Source organism: Episyrphus balteatus, chromosome 2 (genome assembly GCF_945859705.1).
Source record: "Episyrphus balteatus chromosome 2, idEpiBalt1.1, whole genome shotgun sequence".
Lineage (NCBI taxonomy): Eukaryota > Metazoa > Arthropoda > Insecta > Diptera > Syrphidae > Episyrphus > Episyrphus balteatus.
Window position 1 is genome coordinate 66,443,459 of NC_079135.1, and position 21,972 is coordinate 66,465,430.

General features: G+C 30.6%; 1 protein-coding gene across 4 annotated transcripts; it reads left to right on the forward strand.

Annotated features, from left to right (window-relative positions):
• The first annotated feature begins 271 nt into the window (after positions 1–271).
• Positions 272–17,501, forward strand: LOC129909977 (small G protein signaling modulator 1). Of its 4 annotated transcripts, none has more exons than XM_055987176.1 (13): positions 272–513; positions 5,973–6,363; positions 6,429–6,648; positions 6,715–6,936; positions 12,068–12,557; positions 12,619–12,755; positions 12,814–12,973; positions 13,028–13,187; positions 13,249–14,185; positions 14,248–14,372; positions 14,441–14,620; positions 16,182–16,459; positions 16,532–17,501. In XM_055987176.1, the coding sequence occupies exons 1-13, from the start codon at positions 492–494 to the stop codon at positions 16,618–16,620; spliced, it is 3,411 nt and encodes a 1,136-aa protein (XP_055843151.1). In that variant the 5' UTR covers positions 272–491; the 3' UTR covers positions 16,621–17,501. The 4 variants fall into 4 exon arrangements, with proteins under 4 accessions (XP_055843151.1, XP_055843153.1, XP_055843152.1 ...); XM_055987178.1 differs by lacking the exon at positions 272–513 and adding an exon at positions 1,400–1,532; XM_055987177.1 differs by lacking the exon at positions 272–513 and adding an exon at positions 5,511–5,636.
• The last annotated feature ends 4,471 nt before the right edge of the window (positions 17,502–21,972 follow it).

Here is a 21,972-nt window from a genome sequence, read left to right on the forward strand (position 1 = left end):
TTTCTATTATGAAAAGAGAGCACAATAAACTTTTCCGCTTATTTTTCATAAATATTTACCGTTAGACACAACAACATAAAGATATTTCTATGTATTTGGTTAATATATATATAGAGACATGGCAATGGCAATAGCAATAGCGTGCCAATAAGCCAAGAGCCAACTCTTAAATTATTATCTTCATCTTGCTCACTTTTGCCAAATATGTAGGTTGTTTCACTCTTAACCTACGTCACGCTCTTTTCACAAATCAGTCAATTTTCGCCCGAAGTTTGTCGTGCACGGATCAATTTCTTTCTTTTCCGTTGATTCCGTAGTGAAAAAATGGCAAAATTACAAAAAAATTATCTTATCAAATAGTGCATCCGTATGTCCAGTAAAAAAAAGTGTTTCTATCCCAAAAAGGATAATAATTGCAGTTCTAGAATTTAGCCCTCAAAGGAAATACTTTCTTTTTGTTTTGTAAAGAAAAAAAAAATCAATCCTCGAATATGTTACATACATTTGGTGGTGGTGAGTTTACCCCAGATTTTCATCTACAAAGTTTAAAGTTGTTTCTTTATCCGAATGTTTTTCACAAGATTTCGTGACAGTCTTAAACGTTTTTGAGCTAAAAAAAATTATATTTCTTGACCTTTCATATTGCAGTTAGAAGTTTGGTCATATTTTCCTTAATTTACATACAGATTTTGAGCCTCCCATTTTCTTTCTTTTTTGTAGAGCTTTTTCCATAAATTGGCTTTTTAAAGTCATGATTCTGCTTTCAGATGATTTGTTTCCTTAAAAAATATACAAGTACCTACACTTTACGAAAGCACACAATTTTCGCGCAGGAGAGGATAGTAAAGCTTTTACGCTACACCATCCCTGAGATATAGTCCGTTTTTGAAATGGTGTAATAGTTTTTCAAAGTTAAGCTTTTATTGTTTTGTTTTTCTTTAAGCGTGTTTCGGTGACCGGAACTCGTTGTATCTGTATTTTTTTTTCGTTGGCTTTGTTTATGTTGAAAGTGTGCAAGTAGTATTTACAAAATACCTAGATTTATATGTATGGTAAATAGTAAACCTTGAACCTTGAATCCTTGCACTTGTAGCCTTAAATTTAATCGGCATCTTGCGGTGGGTAGCTCATGATGGCATCGTTTTTTAATGAAAAATATTTTTTGAGAACCTTTTGAAGGTTAATTATGCTGACATTGTTTGATGGATTTCTTCTTGAAATTAAAAAAGGGGTTTTGATTGAGGTGACATACGGTTTAGTTTTTAAGTTAGAAAACAAAAATTCAAATTTCAAAACGGAATTATTTTGTATTATGCCCTTCATGTGCTCCGCTGAAATTATTTTCTTTCAATTTTAAGTGTTAAGTGCATGTGAATAAAATTACTTTAAGTATTGACCACTTTAAGCTGCAAGTGAAAAATTCCAATGTTAACTTAAAGTGATATCTACTACTTACTTAAATTTTTTTTTACATAAACCAAACATTTGACACAATTAAGATTGATTATAGTTAAAACTGGGGGTTAAATAACGTGAGTTTTCCAATCAAGTTGCCTAAATTGGATTTCCCATTCTTTAATTCATAAGACCTCAATTTTAATAATGCGTTAATTAATCACTTTTACCAAAACAAAACCGACTTCCATGGATCAAAACTGGGTTTTATGGTTTTTCTAATAGTTCCTATGGCTAGAACTGAACGAACACTGCAGCCACCAACTTTCCAATACAAAAAGAATTATCAAAATTGGTTCAGTCAGTCCAAAGTTATGAGGTAACAAACATAAAAAAAATACAGACGAATTGAATACCTCCTCCTTTTTGGAAGTCGGTAAAAAGTTTGTTGGTATAAGTTCAAAACTCTACAAAAAAGATACGATGTGGTTGGTTAAAATGCTTATATCTTTATACAATTCTATCATCGACATTTGCTGTGGGCTCTCGGTTTACATATATTCTACAACATATTTATCTCCTTCCATGTGAATACACTAAATATTGTTACTAATAATAAATAAATATCAAATAAAAAATCGTTGCTTGTTTTTCACAGTGCAAATTGTTTACTAACCTAAGTACACATTTACCAATGTCTACAATATTCAAAATTAACAAAAAACGAAGGAAATTATGATAATAATTCCCTTCTTAGAATATTAGTTAAAGTTAGCATTTAAGGAACAATTGCAATTCAAATTATTTGTACGTTGGTTGTCCACGTGCACTGTGGCGTATACTTGCTATTTTTCAAGAGAAGCAATATTTATTCTTTGTTTTCTGTGATTTTTTTTTTTTTCAATTTTTGATAAATAAAAATTTTCACAAGGATCCTGTTTATTGGGGTTTGTTTACTAAAATTTTTGCATAAATTGTGACTCAGACAAGCTTAAATTATATACTATTATGCTTTCGTTGCTCCAAATTAAATTTAAGTTTAGTTTAAATTTGGATATAGTTACATAAACTGTTTGGGTTCAAAATTTTCCCATATCAAATATGTTCAAGTATTAAAAAAAAAAATGGCATGCTATTTTTAAGAAATTTTTATAAGACACATAAAAAAAAAATTCATCGACCAAAAATGGGTTGGAACTTTTATTTTCTATAGAAATTTTCTTTCAAATTGGTTAAGTTATTTAGAAGAAAGAGAGAATAAGAAAATGGTTTCATGAAAAAAATGCCTCGCCTCGGGGCTTAACCAAAAAAATTAGCAGCACTGCAACTAAATGTTGCGAAATTTTACGTATGTTTATGAAATGAAACGTTTTACCATTAATTTAACAAATAGTTAAATAAAATAATTATCATTCCAAACGATAGTTTTGATGTTTTTAAACAAATTCTAAACAATTTATGAACAAATTAATTTGGTAGGACCGATTTAAATCTGTTCCAAAAATTAAGCCTCGAGAATTCTCCATGCTTAACAACTTAACCCGATGGGCATGTAAACAAACAGCTTAGCCCTCACAGCGTTTTTTTGCCCAGTTTAGCCCGGTCGTAATAAAAAACACACCTAATATAAAACATTTGGTTAAGTACAAAAAAAAACTTTCTTGGCTCAAGAATGTTCAAAATACTGTTACTTTGTCCATCTTGACATCGATTTAGCACATACATATGGGTAATTCCATGATAGCATATAGGAATATTTTTGTATGTTTTTCGCTTTTATTTATATGTCTATTCACTAAATTTAGTATTTAGTAATGCAAAAACAAAAAAATTTAATCTCTCTTGGAATAAGAACCTAGACCAGCAATAGTAAAGAGCAATCTACTTGTCACCTATGGTCACAAGATATTTCCAAGATATTTTTAAACGCAATCAAAATCCAAAAGTGTATTCGTTCAAATGGAAATGCTGCTGGATATTAACTCTTATTAAACCAACGGCGTATACAAGGGGGGGGTCACGGGGTCATAACCCCCCCCAAGAACTCAGAACTTAAAAAAGAATTTGTTATGTGATACTGAAATCTCTTGAGTAAGATTATTTTCAAAATGTTGAAGTTTTAGAACATGAACGAAAATTAAAAGTAAACAAAATTTTTGGTATTCAAACAAACTATTTTACCATATTTTGGGGATGTGGTCATATTTTTAGCGAACGCTATGCTCGATTAGGATTATTTTGATTCGTTCGATAATATTAGTTCAGCTGTAGAGTTTTGAATGGAAACAAAATCCGGATAAGTATTATATTCAAAGCTTTTTAAAAGAAATTGAATCTAGTAGGTACACAAAAATAATATCTTAAGGGCAAGACACTGCTTACCAGCAAATAAAAGAAGCAGCCATATCTTCTATTTTTTATATGATGAAGTGAATAAAATATGTTTTAAATAGGGAAGCTTTCTGTGGCCTTGCTGTGTGGGGGTCAATTCTGTTGATAAAATTCGTCATCGGCAAAATGTTAAAGAAGGATATCATTTCTCAAATCTTTTTAGTTTTTTGCAATGTTCCAGTTCAATACATTCGTCTGATAAAATTTGGTGAATTTTGTTTGCTTACAGAATATAACAGTATTTTGTAGGTACATACTAAATTTGCTAGATCTGTTGCATTTGTTGAAACAACTATGGATTTGTTAATCATCAATGGCCAGCCAATTATAGAAGCAATGTAAGCAACCTTATCTAAGGCAATTTAAATATTATTATTAAATATCACTTAGGGCTAATTTTTTGAATAGTTAGATAAACCTAAGTTAGAGCTCATTCCTAGGAATAAAAGTTTTTTTTTATAGTGACATTTATTCTTCTGATAGTCTATCTGACGATTGAAAAAGCAGGGCTTAATCTAATAAATACAACTGAATGTTTTTTATATTGTAAACCGCTGATTAATACCTGAAAACGGACGAATTCCAAAATATCGCCAAAATTATTTTTTTTGTCTTTATACTATTTTAATAGAGGTATTTTAAATTCCCATACAATTTTAAATTATATTTTCAATGCAATTTTTTTTTACAAAACTTTGCGATTAGTTTGCCTGAGGTAAGGAAGACTTTTAATTCAAAAGTTAAAACTGTTATTAAGTAAAAACGATTTTTATTTTAACTTTCTGGGCTAGTGGAAAACAATGAACAGTTGTTTTAAGGCAAATTATTCAATCGAAGTACTCGTACAGTACATTTTATTTTTAGGAGAGGATAGCCTCAATTGGTCAAAATTAAAGCCTAGTACGCTGCTGATAAGAAACGAAAAATCCCATACAAAAATGAAACAACGAAATGGTAAACCAAAAATTTCGTTCAACTTTTCGTTCTGTAGTACGCTCTTCGGCACAACGAAATTGAAAGTCTAAACTTCTTTTTCGCACACAAACAATTGCCGGGGACATTCATTGTGTGTGGAAAAATGACATTTTGAGTTTTTTTGTTTGTTTTTGTTGTTCATTTTGTCATTGCATGTCCTTCTGTATTTTTCGGTCCAGATTTCGTTGTCCTCGTGGAGACCGACGAAAAATTTCGTTTCACATCAGTAGCGTTCTAGGCTTTAAGGCTTAACGCTAAACTTAAACGAATCTCATACCGTTTTTATTTGGTTATTTTTAGAACTACATTCGGAACTTTTCGATTCGAAATGCAAGGCGCACAAATTTTAATGTTTAATAATTCAAAAAGCCCATTTTCAGGTTTATGCCTGCTATCAAAACTTTAGAAAAAAAAAAAAAAAAATTGGCATGACCCCCCCCAAGAAGCAAACCTGTATACGCCCCTGTATTAAACTTTGCAATTTTTTGACATCAAGTAAAAGTTTGAATCGAAGATGCACAAAATGTAATTTCTTAATTATAATTTATACTTTTCGGAAGGATTATTTTTACGTTACGCACTTGCCTTCATTTTATGAAGTGCCAAGAAGTCAATCTCACCAATAAGTAGCGCATACAATTAGTATTATAATGATAATAATCTGAATTCACTTAGCTTTAGCTAAAAGATTTTATTTTTTTTAATTGCTATGGCGTTTGTCATTTAATATTGATTTTTCTTTTCATTAATAGAAAAAATGTACTCCTTAATTCATTCATTACATACATATATTATGTATGTATGTAATTACTTCGAATAATTGGAATATTCGTATGAAAAAAAAACCTGGTGCACAATATAAGGACCTTATTAACGTACAACTAAGTTTACTGGTTTTTGGTTTTACTCGCATTTCTTTAACAAACTCATTTTACTCCGCAAACCAGAAAGAAATCAATTATTTTGTATTCATTAATCATCGATTTATAGTGATAACATCCTGATGCCAACATCTACATACATTCCGAAGGAAAAACAAAACGGAATAAAAGAAATTCTTTCTCGTATCCATGTCTTTTAATAATTAAATTCCTTCTTTTTCCCAAAGCCAAATAGCAAAAGTTTTGATCCCATTCATTTGATATCACTTCATCATAGAGCAAGGATGCTTACAGCGGAGTTCATTAAGTCATATTTTTCAAATCTTGCAGATTCCGAATTCAAGGAACGCCTTATTGGTAATGTGAAGAAGGAGGTGAAGCAGCTAATGGAAGAAGCTGTAACAAAAAAGTACATACATGAGGATAGCAGTTCTGTGACATCATTGTGTGCAGCCGTTGAAGCATGTTTGAGTCAAGGATTAAAACGACGTGCATTGGGTCTTTTCAAGACATCTTCTACAACAGCATTGCTTCATAAGATTGCAAAAAATTGCCCAGAAGCAGATTATATTAGCCAAAAGGTTCAGGATGTTGAAAATGTTGAACCAAGTAAACGGTCATCGTCAAGCAGCGATAGTCTCATAAAGCCACAAATGTTAAAAAAAGCTAGCAGTAGTTCGGTGACAACGATAAATACTATTCCACCAGCTCCAGTTGTTAAGTAAGATTAAACGTGTTGAAAGTGTAATCAGTTTTTATTTTTTCTTCAATTTTTGTTCCTATAAGGTATCTTTGGATTCGATTGGCACTGTATGAAAAGCGTTTGTCAAAAATTATTGAGCATTTAGTGAGTAATGCAAGTAATTATTACGAACGCGATGCATTGGTATCGAATCCAGATTATGGATCAATATTAAGTTCACTGCTGGTGGGTCCATGTGCTTTGGAGTTTACGCGAGCCAAGACAGCCGATCATTACTGGTCAGATCCACATGCTGATGAATTGGTATACGAGATTGAATGATATATAAATTGTTTTTCGTTTATTTTATATGAGTCATTTTTTTAAAAGGTTCAACGCCATAGAATAAGTTCTGGAAATCGAACACCACCCTCTTGCCAAAGGCCTATAATAAATTTTAAAAGAAGTCTTCATGCAAGCTCCGAAGACTGCAGTAGTGGGTCGTTTAAATCGAGCTCTTCAGCAAGCGCAGCAAAAGATTATGTCGAATCATTACATCAGAATTCTAGAGCAACTTTACTTTATGGAAAAAATAATGTTATGGTTCTTCCGGTTAGTATCAATGTTTAAATAATTTAGTTCTTAGTTTTGTAGACGAGTTGTATTGGGCAGTTATGAGTTTAATATTGGGGAGGGACCAAAGTAATTGACTTTTTTGTATTGGTCAATAATTTACCCAGAAGACAAGTCGGCATTTATTTGTATTCAACCTTGGTTAAAGCTCTTAGATGTAAGATTAAACATATTTTACACGAGAAGGAAAATACTTAATAAGAAATTAAGAAAAAGTTCAACCACTAAGTGTGTTTAATTAAAAAAAAAATAAAACCAGAAATCGAAATCAATGATTCTATATGAACAACAACCGTGAAGTCTAATACTATATGAAAATAAATATTTAGCCAAACGCCTTAATGACTTTACTTTAATTAATTAAAGTGAAGTCATTAAGGCGTTTGGCTAAATTTTTATTTATTTTCTTTATTTTCATATAACTAAGTATGTATTTTTACATTATCATTATCTTTAACTAAATTTTTATAAAATATTCTACATATTTGATTATATACAGTCCAATTTTTTTTTTTTAAATGTATATAACCAATCGAATACTACATCACAAAATCATAGAACTTGACCTAATTACAAAACTGTCTATGTCAGACATCCCATCGCGAGACGTCCTTAAATGCTTTTCAATTCCACAAAATTCGTTTTTATAGCCTCAACCCCTCAACAGTTATTTTTGTTTTTTTTCAAAATTCCGCTAAAATAAGATAGAAGTTAGCGGACGAAAATAGGAATTTTTTTCTTTTTTTTATGTCCAAAATTTTAGCTGATTAAAATGCTTATTTGTTGCGCAAGAATGAATTTTATAGCTCCATCCAGTCATATTTTATTTCAAGTTCAAGTGCACTTCTGTTTTGATCAGGCCAGTGAGGACATCTTGAAAGAAAAACTTTTTCAATTTTTTCTTTTGTCAGTAATACTTATTGTAGCTTTTCAAAGCAAAATAATTTTTGATGTAAGCCCCATTTTTTGTAGCTCAAACACTTTTTAAATATTCAAGGTTTTGTTTAAAAAAGTTAGCTCAAAATAAGCTTTCTAAATCTAAAAAAATGCGAAATTCAATTTTTTTTATACAGAAATTTGAAGTAACCTAGACTCATATGAAATGCGAAAACCTCGATTTTGTAGCTCGATCAGTTTTCTTGTTATTCAAGATTCTGCTAAAATAAGATTCAACCTCATATGTAACGGTCAACATTTTCAAGGTTCATTTCGCTTTTAGTTTATTTTGGCATCTGGTTATTCCGTCTTCAGTTTTGTGGATTGTTTTGGGTTTTGAAGACTTTTGGATTAAAGATAAGCAAATCCTTATACTATAAGAGATCTGTTACCTTAAATTGTAACGAATTTGTTGTTTTTTTCTTTTTTGGGCATTTTTAAAATTAACAGGCACTCAAAATGACGCGAATTATTCGCCACCATTTGTTTCGCCATTTTTTTGTGGATGTTAATAGCCTAAGGGCGTTAAAATTTGCGCGAATTTTAACGCCCTTAGGCTATTAACATCCACAATAAAATGGGCGAAACAAATGGTGGCGAAATAATTAAAGTCCAAGTGAACTAAAGGCGACTTAATTCCAAAACGTAATAGTGAAAAAACGGAGTAATCAATAACAAAATAAACTAAAAACGAGGTCATAAGAAAACGGAGTACAAGTTTGTCGAAATAAGGAAAAACGAAGTAAATAAAAAACTAAACAACAAAAATACGAAACAATAAAATAGCGAATCGACTAAGACGAAACAACCAAAAACCGAAATAAGAAAAGCGAAACAAACCATACCCGTCTAATACTATATGAAAATAAATATTTAGCCAAACGCCTTAATGACTTCACTTTAATTAATTAAAGTGAAGTCATTAAGGCGTTTGGCTAAATTTTTATTTATTTTTTTTATTTTCATATAACTAAGTATGTATTTTTACATTATCATTATCTTTAACTAAATTTTTATAAAATATTCTATTTGATTATACAGTCCAATTTTTTTTTTTTAAATGTATATAACCAATCGAATACTACATCACAAAATCATAGAACTTGACCTAATTACAAAACTGTCTATGTCAGACATCCCATCGCGAGACGTCCTTAAATGCTTTTCAATTCCACAAAATTCGTTTTTATAGCCTCAACCCCTCAACAGTTATTTTTGTTTTTTCAAAATTCCGCTAAAATAAGATAGAAGTTAGCGGACGAAAATAGGAAATTTTTTCTTTTTTTTATGTCCAAAATTTTAGCTGATTAAAATGCTTATTTGTTGCGCAAGAATGAATTTTATAGCTCCATCCAGTCATATTTTATTTCAAGTTCAAGTGCACTTCTGTTTTGATCAGGCCAGTGAGGACATCTTGAAAGAAAAACTTTTTCAATTTTTTCTTTTGTCAGTAATACTTATTGTAGCTTTTCAAAGCAAAATAATTTTTGATGTAAGCCCCATTTTTTGTAGCTCAAACACTTTTTAAATATTCAAGGTTTTGTTTAAAAAAGTTAGCTCAAAATAAGCTTTCTAAATCTAAAAAAATTTTCCAAGTTAAATTTTTAAATTTTTTTCTTTCCTCGAAATTATAGCTTTGTAAAACAAAATTTGTTGCGCACAGTAAAATTGAAACTACGATTACTGGCAACTTGAAAAAGTTTTTTTGAGTTCTTCGGACCTTATTCTTTTGTATAAGGAAAATTGTTAGAGCATATTTAGTAACTGTTTCTATAAGAACTGTTTTCCATCTTTCGATACCTGTTTAAATCTTTTCTATATCGTTTGTATTGCCCGAGATAGGATCTTAAAATGAAATAAGTGGGTTTGGCTTCATATATCATGATGGAGATAATGACGTTATAAAATTTATAAAATATGCCAAACAACTGAGGATATCTCGGGCAGTAAAAAAGATATCGGAAAGATTTAAACAGATTTAAAAAGGTGTACTGTACTGCATTTTCTAACGGTAATATTTCAAAAACGGGAGCTGATTAATTTTTTTTTTACTTCGGATTTGAGTTCAGCACACCGAAAACCTCCAGAAAAGTATATTTTTGTTTCGGCAACAAAAAAAAGTTTAATTTTGTTAACCAGTGTTATCATTTAATTTGCTATAATTAATGAGATTAATTTTTGTTTGATTCCGCAACAAAGTGTTCGCCAAAGTAAGGGACGTTATTTAAAGTATTATTATTATTATGTACCTTGTACCTGTACCTACTTACATGTACCTACATATATTATTGAGAAGAAATGCGTTTCAGAATTCTTTGTGTATCACGAAAATGATACACTGGACAAAACGTAGAATTTAAACTTAGAATTAAAGTTAAATAAATTAAGAAGATACAAAACTATTTCAAGGGTCTTTACTCATACTAGCCGACCCCGCATTCAAAATTCGAGTGCCAATTGTAACTTTTATTTATGCCCAAATAAGCACACTATATAAATCACTTTATTAACTACTAAGAATACACAACACTTAATTTTATTCGAAATTCGAGAATGTCTTCGAAGGTTCCCGTCTTTGCTTTTAGAAGTTTCCACTTCCAGAAGGGAGAGGGTTCAGCTTTTTTTTTTTTTTGTTTTTTTCCTCAATTTTAATTTATGTTTTTTATCTATTTCGGTAAAAAAAAATAAATAAAGTATACATTCTGCACATCTAGATAAAATTTCCTATCGTTCGGTATATAATTTATGCCCCTTCGGTTTTTGTGGGCCGCGTATTTTGTACCACAAAATAAGTGTTTGCCGTTTTATTATATGATGATGATTAATCAGAGAAAAAAGTGTATTTTTGGAAAATTTACTTGAGGCTCAAAAATTACAAGAGTGGCACACAACTCACTGACTGAGAGTTGAAAGGGTTGTCTTTTGTCTATCATGCGAAACAGAATTGCACATACAGAATTGATAAGAAAGACCAATTTAAATTAAGGAGAGCATCTCATTTTTTTACCGACTTCCAAAAAGAAGGAGGTAATTCAATTCGTCTGTATTTTTTTTATGGTTGTTACCTCATAACTTTGGACTGAGTGAACCAATTTTGATAATTCTTTTTGTATTGGAAAGCTGGTACCCGCAGTGTGGTCCCATTTTGTCCGGTTATGGCTATATAAAATATGAAAAAAACCATTAAACCCAGTTTCGGTCCATGGAAGTCGGTTTGTTTTTTGATAAAAATGATTATTTATTTAATCTTTTCATTTTAATAAGAATGCACATAAAATCAATGAGAAATCATTTAATGCTTAGCTCATATACTTAATTTTTTAAAGAAATGAAACGAAATTAATAGAATTTAAAAAATTTCGTTTATTTTTATAAGAAATCTTATTTTTTTTAATTGGTGAGCATCATCTTCTTCTATATACTGTCTGAAACTTTTAAAATAAAACTGACAAAGAATAAGCCGGCTCATTCTTTTATGGCAACTTGCCATATTAAACAAAAAATTAAGGATTTAAACGAAGAGAAAAGACAAAGCTAACATTTGGTTTAGGAAACATATCTGCAGTTCAGATTAAGTGTTTTATAACATAACAGAGATGACATATATTTTTATGTTAATTACGTGGGCTTAAATGTTCTTGATATTGAAATTCTTGAAGGCGTGCAATGTGGCTGGGCTGTGATACAAAAAAGTTTTAATATTTAAGGAAAATTATAATGAAACCCAATTTAAATCTCTTCTTTTAAAGACCGCACAAAAGGCCTTGGAAAAGAAATGAATCAGCCTCTAGTTCATGCAACAAATTATGACGTCGGCAAAATTTGAGCCATGTTTGGACTTATGCCATGAAAAATAAAATGCACGACTAAGCGCATTTCACTATGGCAAAAGTAGCTCTAATGCCTCTAGTTCATGCAACAAATTATGACGTCGGCAAAATTTGAGCCATGTTTGGACTTATGCCTTGAAAAATAAAATGCACGACTAAGCGCATTTCACTATGGCAAAAGTAGCTCTAATGTTAAAGCGATTTTTTAAGGAATTTCATTAGTAACTAAGGTTTCAGCAGCTTACTTGAAAAAAAATTATGAAATAAGCGCTAAAAAACTTTTTCCAAAAACAAATACAAAATGGTACCTACCAAATTATTGTCACATTGTTTTATGTTTCCAGAAAGAAATGGATGAATCCATGCCAGGTTACCTTAGTTTACATCAAAATGTTCAATTTTTAACGATAAAATGGACACCGAATCAGTTGATGAATGGCTACAACGAAGCAGAAGGTACTGACAAAAGCTCCTATTGGGCTTATGCACTCAATATAAACGTCGACGACATTGTCTACGTTCATTGCCACCAGAATCGTGGAGAAGATACTGGTGGCACTATAATTCTTGTTGGCCAAGATGGAGTACAACGACCTCCAATTCATTTCCCTGAAGGTGGTCACATGCAGGCATTTCTGAGTTGCTTGGAAACTGGTTTATTGCCACATGGACAATTAGATCCACCGCTATGGTCTCAACGTGGAATAGGAAAATTATTCCCTTGGCCAAAGTTTGGGCGTCGACGAATTTTACCATCAGTTATGGAATCTTCCGAAGAGACTCCGATTGATTATGTCTTCCGAATTGTTAGCAAAAGTAACCATCAAGAGTTCTGTAAGTATTGTTTAGTACTTAGAACCTTAAAAACGACTGTAATATTGTGTACATTCCAAAGTGGCGTCGCATCCTATTCTTGAAATTGGAAGAACAAGTCCTAGGCGAGCACTTTTGAGTAGCTGCTCTACCAATGGGAGTAGTGATGGCTCGAGCAAGAGTATGTCTATTGACCAAGCACTTTCTGAATCTCCTAAGGTAAACCGTCTCCTTTAGAGATTATAAAACCGATAACAATGGGTTTGAATCCATATAGGTTATACATAACCAAACAGCTAGCATAGAATTGGTGTGCTCAACCATGCGGCGGCAGATAATTTCTCGAGCATTTTATGGATGGTTGGCATATTGCAGACATTTGTCCACTGTAAGAACTCATCTCTCTGGATTGGTAAATGGACGAATAACACCAGATTGTAAATATTTAATCCAAAATATTGAAAACAAAACTAAACTTATTGCGTTTTTAGTGAGTGCAGATGAGGATGGCTTAACCAAAGCTAGATGGGAGGAATTGCAAGACGAAGGAGTTATTTCTGACGATGCAGAAGTTTATAGGTTAGTTTATTTTGGTGGTGTTGAGCATGAAATTCGGAAAGATGTTTGGCCTTATCTCTTGGGACATTATAGGTGAGAGTACACCAATTTTTTTATTTATCACCTTGTTAAATATTGATCTCTTCAAAATTAGTTTTGGGTCATCGCCAGCAGAACGCCAAAAGCTCGATGAAACTACCAAGCATTATTACGAAACCACAATGAGTGAATGGCTAGCTGTAGAAGCTATTGTCCGTCAACGTGACAAGGAGAAGAATGCTCTCGCCAAAGCAAAACTCAGCTCTGGAAGTGGTGGAAATGGTGACAGAACCAAAGATGAGCTCGAGGCTGATGTTGACAATGATGTATTCGAAGACAATGATGATTCTTCAGATATATCTGATCCCGGTGATTATGCCGAGGATGATGTTTTGGAGGAACAAAACGGACCACGTGTACAACATAGTTCTGATTCAGGCAACGTCGAAGACGTTGATGCTTCTGATCTGGCTGTCAAAGATGCCAAGGATGATGAACCAGATACTGAACCTGAACATGAAGGAATAAAAATTGAGGAGAATTGCTTCTCGAGCGAAGAAGGTCAAGTCCAAGACAGCAATGCTGACACAGATGGTAATCAGGAAGAAGCTGGTGCCATGAGTAATCTTTCCATTCCAAGATCACCTTCTACATCTTCTTACGAAACAGTGGGAAATGAGTTTACCGACGCTGCAGAAATCCCAAATGTTTTAACACAAACCGATCAACCATCGAATATACCAGAGTTTCATAGTGTGGATGATATTCAAGGCCAATTGAATGATGCCATTGAAGAGCCATGTTCATTGGAAAATCAGATTCCAATTGATGGTGAACAAGAAGACAACGAAGCTTTACCTCCGCATGCTGCTGTGATTATAACAGATGCCTCAATTGATATTGCACATTTTGAAAAAGATGCGGACTCTGAACGGAAAAAAACTGACCTTATGTCGCCAGTTCACGAAGATGGTGGGAATTCTCTTGACGCATTGCAAGAACCAAAGTCAGCATGTGTTTCACCCGCCAGTTCGAATGGAGGTGTTTATTCTGTAAGTGAAAATAAAAAGATTGTTTGGGTTGTAATTTTTATAAGAAAATATTTTTTCTTTAGTCCGAATTATTGGAAAATTTTGGTTTGAATTTGCATCGTATCGAAAAAGACGTTCAACGATGTGATAGAAATTATTGGTATTTTGCAAATGAAAATTTAGACAAACTTCGAAATGTCATATCGACGTAAGTATTGAGACATTTTTTGTATCTAAAAATATGATTTTCAATTAACACTCTGCTTTTTTTTTTAGATATGTTTGGGAGCATTTGGATATTGGATATATGCAAGGAATGTGTGATTTGGTGGCTCCTCTTTTAGTAATTTTTGATGATGAATCCTTGAGCTACGGGTGTTTTTGTAAACTTATGGAGCGTATGGTTGAAAACTTTCCAAATGGTGGTGCTATGGATATGCACTTTGCAAATATGAGGTTTGTTTAATGTTACGAACATAATACACACAAAGTCTTAAACAGAGCAGAGTAAAGAAACAAACAAAAATTAGATTTCGTGTTGTTTTTAGCATGAATTTAAAAAAACCTTAAAATTCTTCGTGTCTAATGTTGCCTTAGAGCTTTGCTTTGACGACCATATTGAAACGACAAAGAGTTTTTCAAACAAAAGCTTTAATCACAAAGTGCTTAATGTTGTTTCTTGGCCAATTCAATATTAGTAAATGTTTTGCAGATTTATCAACTTCTATTACTTCATCTCAAAACGTTGCAAAGCAATATGTATCATTTGGTGAAGTCAATTGGGAATCATATAACTTGAAGAAATCAGCGACTCCTGCAAAATTTGTAACGATATTGAAAATGGATTAATTTTCAGTACAAATCTTAATCAGAAAGTCTCAAAAAAATTTCTGAAATTCAATTAATTTTGCTTTCTTTCATACATCGTTTTCCTTTAGCCATACACTGAGGGTAAAACAACTTAAAATCAACGAAAACCACGTTGATTCAACTAGTTTTCGGAATGATTTTGCGTTGAAGACGATAATTTTAAAATCAAAGCAGAACATCGTTATTTTAAATCAAAGTTGTTTCAACTTTGAACAAGCATCTATTTAAATAAAAAAAAGAAAAAAATTAGCAGCCACTGCGGATTGAACCTACAATTCTTGGGCCACTAGGCGAATGCTTTGCCAACGTGCTATCTCACTGTTGGAAATTAGGGTCATAAAATACAACACAAGCTAAAGTCCGACAAAAATTAAAAAATTTTTACGTTGTTTCAATTTTAATTTAAAGATGTTTCATGTTAGTTTTTTCAACATTAAATCAGCGTTGGCCATATTAGATTTTTTAATAAGCGTTTTATCCCCGAGTGTATTGTTTTTTTTTTTTAATCTACACATTAGGTACAACATGCATTCACTGTGGCGTATACGTGTTTTTTTTTACTTTAGTTTTTAGTTTCTCATTTTACCATTAAAATATGTATAATATACCTAATTTTTTAAAATCAAATGAAGATATTGTTGAGTACCTATACCGTATAAAAATTTACACATTTTTCTTATTAGTTTCTATTCGTATTCTCTTAGAACTCATTATGTGGTTTGCTTCTTGTGACCGCAAGCTTAGGTATTTTTAAAAATTTCGTTTTGTTTCCTTTACGGAGTTCCTTTTACTATTTAGAACAAATTTGCTTCTTCTGTTCAAGCTTTTCTTCTGAAATGCTGAAAGGTTTCAAGTCCTGTTTTGCGAGTATTTTTCTGCTTACCCTTCCACAATTATTCAGGTCTAAGAAAAAATTCAAATGGAGTCTTTTGGAACAAAAGTACAGTCGACTCCCTCTAAGTCGAATTTCCCTCTAAGTCGAACTTTTTCACCATTTTGAATGAACAATTTTGAAGAAAAAATATTAAACGGCTCTAAAGAAATGTGATGTGATGTACTTTTTGTTGTTATTTAACATTTTATACAATTTTTTAGTTTTGAGTTGTTGAGTAATACTATGTTTTCCTGTTTTTTTTTTTTTGTCTAGATCTCTCATACAAATTTTGGATTCAGAAATGTATGACTTAATGGATTCTCACGGAGACTATACACATTTTTACTTTTGCTATCGTTGGTTCCTTTTGGATTTTAAACGTGAACTTATTTACGACGATGTTTTTTCCACATGGGAAGTTATTTGGGCTGCAAAGCATGTTGCTAGTGCACATTTTGTTTTATTCTTGGCTTTGGCCTTGTTAGAAACCTATCGAGATATTATTTTATCGAATAGTATGGATTTTACAGACGTGATCAAGTTTTTCAACGGTAAGTGTATGATTTTTTTTCAAAATATATCTCTCTACTAACAACACACTTCTTTTGTATGTTATTTCATAGAAATGGCCGAACGTCATAATGCTGCGTCAATTTTGCAATTGTCACGTAGTTTGGTTTTGGAACTGCAAACAATCATCGAAAATAAATAAGATCCTTTTAATGGACCATATAAATATATTATTTAATACAAAATAGTAGAGATACGTATGTCACAAGCAAGTAAAACAATTTACACAAAATAATGTTATAAATGTAGAAGACTTGTAGTAGGTAGAAGAAAAAAAAAAACAAAAATGTAGAGAATTTAGTAGAAGAAAATACAACCCTTCCATTTCATAAAAAAAGTAAAAAAAATGAATAAAAATATACAAAAAAAAAAGGTAGGAAGGACTTGGAATCTTTCTGCCAGACAGACTATAACACATATCCAACACATACACATATTATGTGACTGGAGCCAGATTTATCTGAATGAAGAATTTTGTTGTTATTTTCTCCTGATAAAAATATGGTGCTATTAAGATCATTTGTTTATAAAATAAGAACGAATCGTCAATTCAAAAGTACAAACTAGGTGAAAGATTGAAATTGTCCAAAATATTTTTAGGTGGATATTAAGCTTGGATAAAAAAACTTGAATTAACTTTAAACTTGCTTGTAGATCCGAACATTTTTTTAACTTTTTTTTTTAAAGTCCTACCGTTTCTGTTCAAATTTTACAAACAATTTGTTCCAAAGTTTAAACATAAATATTCAAAAAACGTGGTTAGAGAAAAATATAGGATTTGTTCATCAATATATCTAAAATATTTGCATATACCGGATTAAGTGCACCGCGTTCTATTTTTAGATTTTAATGTAGTTGCATCTCGCACAAAAAATACGCACTTTCATAATATTCAAAAGTTAATTCAGAATTAGTTGCGCCAAAACAAATGATCTCTAATGCTTGCACCAAAATTTAAGTAAAACAAAAAAAAAAAAAAACTATCTGGCTTGAGTTTTCCCAATGGAGTACCTTTGTCGTATACCTGTAATGATATTTATTTGAAAATGTATTTGTTGTTAGAATATGTTCGAAACAAATTATTTATGAATACGAAATGAATAAATTCATTATACATACATACATGCATACATGTATAAATAATAAGTCAAGAAGCAAAAATAAATCAGCTGTTTTTTTTTTAGTAAGGTTTTGTTTCTATTAAAAGTAACATACATACCTAACCTATACATAAATATACAATTATGTTAAAACAAAATATTAAAAAAAAAGACACACACAATTAGTCAAAGTAAAATACATAAGTGATAAAAATAAAAAAATATAGAAGTTATAGACATTTATACTAAACAAACAAATTATTACTTATAAAAAGAAAACCGAAGTTGTTAAAAAGTTTATATATTTACAAGTAAAAAAAAAACATACTATTGAGATATTTTTATAATAAGTTTTATTTATTTTATGCAGCATATAATTAATTTTCTAAAAAAAAACCAACAAATAAAAAAATCACACAACATGTTGAAGCTGTACAACTAGGTTTTATGATGAAAATAAAAACAAATAGTTTATTTTTTAGTATTTTTTACACTGATTTTTTGCATAATATACCTAGTTATTTTTAAAACATGGAATTCTGAAAAAAAAAATTATTGTTAATATAAAAATTAAAATAAACAACCTTTGAAACATAGGTAAACAAGGTGATTTGCATAAAATGTAGTAAAGGCAATTTTTGAATACAAGTAGAAAATCGAATGGAATTTACCGTTCAAGAGACGAATTTTTATATACAAATCTAAAAAATGTTAAACTCATACTTATTCTCTGCAATAAATAATAATAAAAAAAGACCGGAGGTTTCGAAGAAAAAAATAACTCTAACTATTTCCTGTAGCTCACATAAACTAAAACAGTTTTAAGAAGTTTAAAGTTTCTGAAAACTTCTTTGGTTATTTTACGCTCTCAAAAAATATCGCTTTATTAAGATGTACAACTATCAATTGATAGTTGATAAAATTTAAATTTAGTATTTAGTATTGCTTAAGTAATTTTAAAAACTTTGTTAATTGAAAAGTAATTGACATTTTTAAAATATCAGTTCTCAGTATTTATCAACATTCAACAATCAATTGATAGTTGACAATCCCCCCCAATAAAAAAAAATGTTTGGTAAATTAATTAGCCCTTAACAATAAATTTTTCTCTAGTGAGTTTGAGTTGGGTGAAAACAAAAATAATATACGACTATTGTTTTTTACTTCGATCAAGTCTACCATGCCATCGATTGCATTTTATGCTAATAACCTTGTATATTAGGTATAATAATATAAAAATATTTTAGACAACATTAAATACACGTTTATAATGTAAAAAAAATATTGTTGTTTTATTTGTGTTGTGTGATTGTGGAGATTTCATAATAAACGCACCAAAGCCTTATCCAGAGGGATAATAGAGAAGAAGTTTCTATTTAAAGGAAAAGGTATAATTGATTAATTTATTTATTTGAAAAACAGTACGTTTATATTGAACATTAAAACATAGGGTTGCCACTTATAAGCACCATAGAGATACTGTTGATGATTTTATATTTTCCTTAGTACGTTTTCGTGGTTAAAAACATTAATCTAGTAAAAAAGTACGTATACACCACAGTGACCATTTTTTTAAATTTCATATTTGTTTGATGCCCTTTCAAAAGGGTCTTCGTTTAATTGATACTTTTAAATGAAAGATTTGTATCATATATAGTCCAGTGCATTTAGGATGTTCATATATGGACGACCCAGCAGTTTGTACCACCCCCAAATTTTTTTTGCTCATTCGATAGAGCATTGGCTGAATATCATTACCCTGATTTTTCGCACTCGTGAAATTCACCTTTCGGCCGCCATCTTGGATTTTAGTTTTTGTTGAATATCTCGATTTCTATTTATCCTACATAAAAGTTGTGTATACAAAAAACGTAGGCAATTAAATTTCGCGTCTTTTATATTAAGAACAATTTTTCGATATTCTGAATATTAAAAAAGTTACAAGCCAAAAAAGTAAAAAAAAATGAACAAAATGACAATTTTAAAGTTTTGAGCACTTTTTATCAAAATTATGAAAAAACGTTTCGAGAAAGTATTATTCACCTTAAAATTCTCTATATCTCTGCTTTACAACTTTTTTTTCTATCTCTATAAATACAAAAGTTATTAATACTTTTTTTGTTAAAAATGCTCTTTTTTGTTTGTGTTTTTTATCTTTACTTTTTTCTTAAATTTTTTTTTTACCAAATCTTTAATTTTAAATGATTAGTGAGTATTTTATAGCTTTATCTTACAAGAGAAAATTCGGGATCTGCAATTTTTTTATATTTAAGTCTCTTTATTTCGTAAAAAGGGGTATTTTTTAACAAAAAAGTATTAATAACTTTTGTATTTATAGAGATAGAAAAAAAAGTTGTAGAGCAGAGTTATAGAGAATTTTAAGGTGAATAATCTTTTCTCTGAACGTTTTTTCATAATTTTGATAAAAAGTGCTCAAAACTTTAAAATTGTCATTTTTTTCGGTTTTTTTTTACTTTTTTGGCTTGTAACTTTTTTGATATTCAGAATATCGAAAAATTGTTTTTAATATAAAAGACGCGAAATTTAATTGCCTACGTTTTTTGTGTACACAACTTTTATGTAGGATAAATAGAAATCGAGATATTCAACAAAAACTAAAATCCAAGATGGCGGCCGAAAGGTGAATTTCACGAGTGCGAAAAATCAGGGTAATGATATTTAGCCAGTGCTCTATCGAATGAGCAAAAAAAATTTGGGGGTGGTACAAACTGCTGGGTCAAAATATAAATGCACTGGACTAATACAGAAAAAGCCATTTTGGAATTTTTTTAACGCATATTGTTTGACATTCATTTGAGAAAATGATATCAATATTGGTCAAAAACGGGTCATTGATAAGTTCGCAAGTGAATCGGAGAGATAAAATTAATTAATAAACAAAATTTGTTTTTTAGCTTTGATTAAGGTCTGGAGTGTACAATGACAAAAAAATAAATGGGACATTGTCGATATAAATAAGGCAGAGAGTCAATTGAAGATGATTCTCTCCGGAAAAATCATATCATCAAGTATTCGTAAACTTAAGTGAGTTAAGTGAAGTAATCAAAAACACTTAGGCCCACACATCCTCCAGATTTAAAAATGAATTTTTGGATAAAAAAAACACAACACCGGAATTTAAAAAAAAAACAAGCAAATTTACACATGCATAGAGGAGTATTCGACCTCAAAATCCGGTCAAAAATATTTGTAATGTTTTTCTTATTAGAATTGGCCTAAAGTATTGTTTTATATCTTATAATGTATTAAAAAGTCACACTGAAAAAAATTTTCGGGTTAGTTAAAAAAAAAATTTAATTAAGTAATTTTTTTTTTCCAATTTTATTTAATTCATATTATTAATTTTTACATGAAATTTTTAAATATTGTTAATATTTCAGGTTAAAGAAAACAAAAATTTGAAAATAAGTAGTTTTTTAAGCAACAAAAGCCAATTTTACTAAAAATACCTCGAGACTAAAAAACGCCATTAAAATAAAAGGTGGAAATATGTGGAAATTTTTTTTATGTGCATGAGATGACAAAGATGTACAGACAATTATATAAGACAAATTTTTGCTCGATCGTACCCGAGACTACAACAAAAACACTTTTTTTTCTACCGAAAATTTCATTAATTTTCACGTTTTTCTATGCACTCTTGTCATCTCGATTTTTAATATATTTTCAATGAAATAAAGGTATGGAAATTTCTGTATTAACATAAAGTATATACCTTGACCTTGGACATACATATAAAATTTTTCACAATTATCACAAATCACAATAAAAAAATCAGATTGAAGTGTTAATGATTAGAAAATAAAATAAGCTTTTGTGACGTGAGCTTATAAAATTGACTAGATTTAGACTAAGATCTTGGGAATTATGGGGGTCAACAGTTATTATTTGAAACCGGTTTTAGTTAGCATGGGTATTGAGGAATGCGAAAAGCAAAAAATAACTGGTCGAATGCAATTTTTATTTTTTTCACTTATGACCGGATTTTGGGGTCGAATACTCCTATGTGACATGGTCCGGAATATATTTATTACTTGCTCTATAGGGCAAGTATTGGTTTCGTGTCGAAAAAAAATTTGAGGTTTTAATCAAAACCAACATTACGATTATGGAGAATTCCAAAAAAGTGGGTCTCGCAATTCCGTCCGTGCGTCTGTACGTCTGTGCGTCTGTACGTCTGTGCGTCTGTGCGTCTGTGCGGTTGTGCGTCCATCTGTACACATTTCCACAGCCTAAACGGGTGAACGGATTTTCTTCAAATTTGGTACAGATGATTTTTATAGAATTTTGAAAGTTGGTTTTTTTTTGTTTTTTTTATATCTCGCTTAGAAAGTGTACCTCCCATACAAATTTTTCAATTCAAACCAAATAAC